At 38.2% G+C, this 6,420-nt stretch overlaps 1 protein-coding gene across 1 annotated transcript; it reads right to left on the bottom strand.

The window, feature by feature from the left end:
• Window positions 1-2,621: 2,621 nt before the first annotated feature.
• On the bottom strand, window positions 2,622-3,772 carry LOC103461833 (olfactory receptor 10J4-like). The gene has a single exon (XM_008404184.2). The coding sequence runs from the start codon at window positions 3,590-3,592 to the stop codon at window positions 2,630-2,632; it is 963 nt and encodes a 320-aa protein (XP_008402406.1). The 5' UTR covers window positions 3,593-3,772; the 3' UTR covers window positions 2,622-2,629.
• Between the last annotated feature and the right edge of the window lie 2,648 nt (window positions 3,773-6,420).

Genomic DNA, 6,420 nt, shown 5'->3' with positions numbered 1-6,420 from the left:
ATCAACAATATTTAGAAACTGGATCAACTGAATGGGAAACGTCTAAAGAGATTTACAAACATTCAATCATCATTTAAATAATCTGAACGTTTGAATCCTAAGCGACTTGATCTWCACATCTAAACCATAACACATAATAACATGTTGACCAGCCGACCAACAGGATCAGAACCTGAAGAACTTCTGGTCCGATGAGCTCAGTTACTTTAAGGGCTTCTGCTCTCCGTGGAGCTAATTAGCGACTGAACATCTTCATCACCTGAGAGCATCATACCATACCATACCATACCAACTTTATTTATAAAGCACTTTAAAACAACCACAGCTGATACAAAGTGCTGTACATCAGATACTTTCAGGTCAAATCATCTGAACCTTTTAAACTCTGAAATGTTATATTGAATGAAAAACTTTTGAAACTTGGAATCAAACAAAATCCACACAGAAACCATCCAGTTAGAAAAGTGTAAAGATGGWGCTATTTGAAAAAGAGAAACCAGAAAACATATTTTAAATTGGTCAGAAATCTACCTGGTGGTATAATCATGGTGAGGATATGATACAGACTGGGGAAAGGTTGAGATTTAAAGGTCTATGGGCCGATTAGAATAAAAAGAAAAGTTCATATTTTTAATTTGCAATCAAAAATGTTTGTTCTTCAACATTCCATCAATTCTGCTGAATAAACTAACATTTGAAATCATTTCATTCAGTSCAATGCAAACTTATCTTTCTTCTTAATTTTGGATTTTATTTGCAACATAGACAAATGCAACATTCCTTAATGTTTGGACATCAGAGTATAAGTTCAGTTTTCTGAATAGTTGTTTTTAAASCAGATTATTGATTACCGAACAATTCTTGATCATAACAGTCTGTATGTAGTCTTCAGTTCATCATTTGGTTCTTTTAGTTTCCTGCCAATATAACCAGAGTTTAATTTTATGACTTTTTTCCTACATATTAAAATCATTGTGCTTTTGATGAAAAAGCTCATATTTATTTCACATCTTAACATTTCCATTGTTTTTGTCATCCTTCTTCTTCTCATTAAACACGTTTCTTTCTTCTCTTCTAGATTGCTGTATTAGCAGAATATTTYATTCGGCATTTTTACGTTTTCATATTTACTTCATTTAAAAAAAATAGTGAAAGCTTTATGTTGTGTTCCTCAAATTGGTCAATCCACTCTTCTATTGTCCTTTTTACAGAAATCTAGCAAATGTTACATTTCTTCCTCTTTGTTTATTGGCTGGAAAATCAGTTATGATCTGATATTATGCACCCATAGTATCATATCACTTTGGGTGCATTGACAAACATATTAAAGGAAAAAAACTTTGACTAGACCAGTTTTTTCTTAAAACCAAGTCATAAACTATAAGAACATTTTGAGAATAATTCTGTGTTTTCCTTCTGTCTCTGTTAGCTAATTGCTAAGCTTAAGCTAAGCTAAACCTACAGGAAATGACRTGTTAGGAAATGCAAATGAGAGCTCTGCTTAGAGGAAATGACACACTAGGGARCGCCCTCTTTGGGGCGTCGATTAGACGGGCCAATAAAAGAAGCTACCAACTGTTGCTTGTTGGTAGCTACTTGTCTGTTAGCTCTTAGAGGTARCAKGTCATAATGCACCAACTGTATTTTGGTATTAATAAATGGAATTCATGAATTCAACTCATTGATACATCACAAACTGCATGGAGAATGGAGGATTCTCACAAGACATTTATCAGAATTGTTCAAGAATGTTTTTTTGCTGCAATAAATGGCAGTGGTGATTCAACACTTTAATTTCAATTGTTAAAATCAACATTTCTTTAAGTTTTTTTGTTATTGCAGCTTAGCTCAGTTTTCTTACTTCTCATGTGACAATGTTTCTGATGGACACTAAGCTGTTTATCATTATTACTGCTGTACAAATACTGGAGCTGGATATTTAAAATGGGTTANGTCATAATGCACCAACTGTATTTTGGTATTAATAAATGGAATTCATGAATTCAACTCATTGATACATCACAAACTGCATGGAGAATGGAGGATTCTCACAAGACATTTATCAGAATTGTTCAAGAATGTTTTTTGCTGCAATAAATGGCAGTGGTGATTCAACACTTTAATTTCAATTGTTAAAATCAACATTTCTTTAAGTTTTTTTTGTTATTGCAACTTAGCTCAGTTTTCTTACTTCTCATGTGACAATGTTTCTGATGGACACTAAGCTGTTTATCATGATTACTGCTGTACAAATACTGGAGCTGGATATTTAAAATGGGTTATCTAGGTTCTGTGTTTATTTGATTTACAAAAAAAAAAACCTATGGAACAAAATCTACACATATGTAAAATTTCAAATCAGGAAACCCCTATAAATGCAGAAATATTTCACAAAGAAGCAGTTTCTACACATATGTCCTTTACATCATAGAAAACACATGAAAAGTGCAAAACAGACTCCTTTTCAAATCAGTCAAGATTTAAAATTAATCAAAAATATTAAAAATACATTATATAACAGGCTGGTGTGATTTATTTTCTTTCAGCTATGACTTTTTTCCTCAAATATCCAGATYCAGAAACAATCTGTTAACATTTTACAGTTTTCCAGGCCCTGATTCGTTTCAAATCAATCGGTTTTCCTGCTGCCCAGCAGCCTCCTGATGTATCCGGTGATGGCGCTCATATTCAGGCCGTACACTACCGGGTTTAACACGGTAGGAACCAGAACTACCAGGACCGAAGTGAGCACAGAGGATGCAGTCTGGTCTGCGCCCTGCAGGCGGCGCTGCAGCAGCTCCACTGCAGTGCAAGCGCTGTAGTTTAGGAAGACCAGCAGGTGCGGCAGACAGGTGCGCAACGCTTTGCTGCTAAAGCCGCGTGTGCGGCACAAGCAGACATAAAGGATGTTGCTGTAGGAGAAAAKAACGAAGGCGACGGGCAGCAGGACAGTAGCAACATAGATGAACAGGGCGAAAACKTCGCTCACCTGCGCCGCATTTCCGCCGCAGCTGAGTCTGTTTAAGCTGTAAACATCACAGTAGAGCCTATTGATATGAGAGCGGCAGAGCGGCTGGCACACTGTTAAAAGCACTGTGATCAAAACAGTAATGGCGGGCAGCAGCCAAGAGAACAGAAGCACAGCTTTCACTGTCCGTGGCGACACCAGCGCGGCGTAGCGCATCGGGCGGCAGATGGCGACGTAGCGGTCGAAGGCCATGGCCGTCAGCAACATGAAGGCCGAGCCGCCCATAGTGTATAGAACCCACACCTGACACGCACACGCTGACAGTGTGACCAGGACAGAGCCGCTYTCCCACAGCAGCTCCCACAGCAGCCATGGGTAGATCGCGCTGCCGCCCAGCAGCGAGTTCAGCAGCAGCGCGGCCACGAGCACATACATGGGCTTATGGAGGCTGTGGCGCGTGCAGATCACTACCAGCACGAGGCCGTCGCTGCACAGCGCGAACACATAAGCCATGAGGAAGAGGAAGAAGAAGAGCAGCCGGTGATCAGACAGCTGCTGCAGGCCGTSGAGCGTCAGCGACGTCTGCGCGACGAACAGTGAAGAATTCAGGGCTGTCGCGGACATTAGAAGATCAGAAAGGAAACAGAAAAACAAGATGGAGAACAGATGAACTTCACCCTACAGCTGTACACCAAACTCATATTTGAGCAACAATATCTGAACATCTGAAAAGGAAACATTCAATTATTAAAGTTATTGTGATTTATAAACATTAAACCATCAGTGTTTGAATCTTCAGCAAGTTAWTCGTCACGTCAAAGTCAGAACACACAACATGATCACAGTCAGAATCTGAAGAACTTCTGGTCMGATGAGCTACGAGTTACTTTATGGGTCTCTGRTCTCTGGGGAGCTAATTAGTGACTGAATTTTTTCATCACCTGAGAGAATGAAACAAGCAATTTAATGTCAAATCAAATAAACTTTTTATGAAAGTCTATGTGCAAGAATGAAGCACTGAAAATGGGAATTAAACAAACTCAACATGGAAAGCATTYGGTTAGAAGAATCCTAGATTAGATTTGACMATTTTTAGTACCTATAATTCAAAATGAAGAGGCCACCACTGAGATGGGTTTAGGTAAAATATTGCAGAACTACATAAATGTACACAAAAAAGTCAAAATGTGCAAATAAACATAAAGATAGCACTCTTAAGAACCAMTTTAGACAATTCATCAGCAAAAAAATAAAAAAATCTTGTTGATTTGGGGTCAGTTACACTTTAAACCTTTTTCCAAGATTCCACTAAATCTGTAAGGAAACTATGGTGTTGATGTTTTCAACAGGAAAAAGGGCCACAATCATATTCACTAACCTTGGTCAGCCCTGGTTTGGACCATAAACAATCATTCTGGTTTTACATTCATGAAGATATGAATCTTCTTAGTAGCAGCAGAAAACTACAACAGATTTTAATAGCAGCAGCAGGACTTCAAAAGGTTGTGCAGGTTGAGGATTTCCCTAAAACCACCTTAATTACTCCACATACCCTTTGACCCTAAAGCTGCAGCATGTAACTTTTATAAAAATGTTTTTTTACATATTTGTTAAAACTGTCACTGTCATGACAGTGAAATATGATACAGATAATCTATGAAAAGATCGATCACGTCTCACTGAGCTATTGCTGTCTGAACAAATACACTGTTCCAAACAAACAACCAATCAGAGCCAAGAGGAGGATCTTAGCGCTGTCAACCATCCTCATGAACGAGCTGCTAAATGTGCTAACAACTTAAAGTGTTTCAGAAAAACTAGCCTCATGATAGGCTCTCAYATCAAGAAACTGTAATGTTGTGCATGTAAGGGTGATTGACAGCGCTAAGACCCGCCCCCAGCTCTGATTGGTTGTTTCTAGTTAGCACTGGGAGGTGGAGGAGGTAGATTTTTTTCGCAGATCATATATTTCATACCGTCATAACAGGGACAATTTTAACAAATATGTAAAAAATATATATTTGTTAAAATTTTCATGCTGCAGCTTCTTTTYAGGGGTTGAAGGATTCATTCTTGCGCGGGTTGTCCTTCATTTTGTTTGGATGACATCTTTGAGGCCAGCAGCTCTACTGAACAGTAAATGTCCCACCCAAGTCAAGTTTTTTAACACCTAATGACACGTAGCTGGATTACAGCAAAACGCCCATGTGGGTTATTGGTTTTTTTGGGCCATGGCATTTCTGCAGACATATTATCAAATAAGCTCCAGTTAGTGTAAGATTTACTGATTTCTCAGGCTGTAAAAGCTTTGCAGGAGCTTTCAGGTAAGGGTGATTTTACAACCATTTTCTCCACATGGCAGCATAATTTCCACAGCTGCTGAAGAAAACGACAGTGTTTATTAGACGCAGAAATGTGTCCAGGCATTTTGTAATGTTAAAGCCTGTTTGGCTCAGACTTCACCATCGGTGCAGATCTTATTTCCACCGTTTGATGATAAACTAAGGAGCTCCATCACCACAGGTTTCTGTCAATCCAAATGACTGTTTCTTTCTCATTTCGGKTTGAMATCAAACAMAWAWWMMAAMKKWAAAMMAAAAARARRMRAMRMARMARWARTARTMRWMARWMATMARRWARWRWWKWKTWGYKKTKTWKKKTWWKWWSMTCMKMRGARSAWYAWTRRWRRAAAMWMSWSARSMRWMMAACAAGAATGATGCAACGGYGTCCATGTTGTCCTGAGAGGACGGATTAACGAGCTGCTGGTCCTAACAGACATTAACGAGCGGCTCTCAGGTGAGCTCATTAAGRCCAAACAAACTGRCCAGCTGCTGTCCCTCAACACACACTGATGCTTTTAATGAGACTAAATMAACAAGGTTATTAAAATAAAYTGACCTGTTTATACCAGGTTTGCTCATTGATAGCTTGTGTCCATGATCTGAATTCTTAAACGTAGATCTCTTCGGTCTTRTAAAGAAAAAAGCYAGAAATAAACTTTTTAAGACGGCAAGTTCATCAGCTTTGGAGTTCCTCAGGGACGAGGATGTAACCATTATCTCAGAAGAGAGGGAGACATGTTTCAGAGGCTGATTGAGTGATTCATTAAATCCCATCTCTCATTAATGACAGAAAACAAACATCAACAGAGACAGTACAACAAGAGACCTACTTAAGTTTTTTAAACTATATACTAACCAAATCCTTTGTTTTAACTGGAAAATAAATTCTGGTTGGGTTGACAGAATTATCCTCAAATATCTACATAGTAAATAGCCAGGTCATTTTTGTGCTAAATGGGAAGGCTGCATATTAAAATGTTCAGTAAAACACAATTCTTTGAAGCAAATTAATGCTTGGCACACAAAATGAAATGGAAGTGACAATGAGAAGGGTGACAACACTAAACATCAATATTTGAGCAAAATGTGACGTGAAAAAAGAAAAATGGC

This window comes from Poecilia reticulata, linkage group LG2 (assembly GCF_000633615.1).
Source record: "Poecilia reticulata strain Guanapo linkage group LG2, Guppy_female_1.0+MT, whole genome shotgun sequence".
Classification (NCBI taxonomy): Eukaryota; Metazoa; Chordata; class Actinopteri; order Cyprinodontiformes; family Poeciliidae; genus Poecilia; species Poecilia reticulata.
The sequence above is the reverse complement of the archived record's forward strand: the minus strand, read 5'-3'. Positions and strand labels throughout refer to the sequence as shown.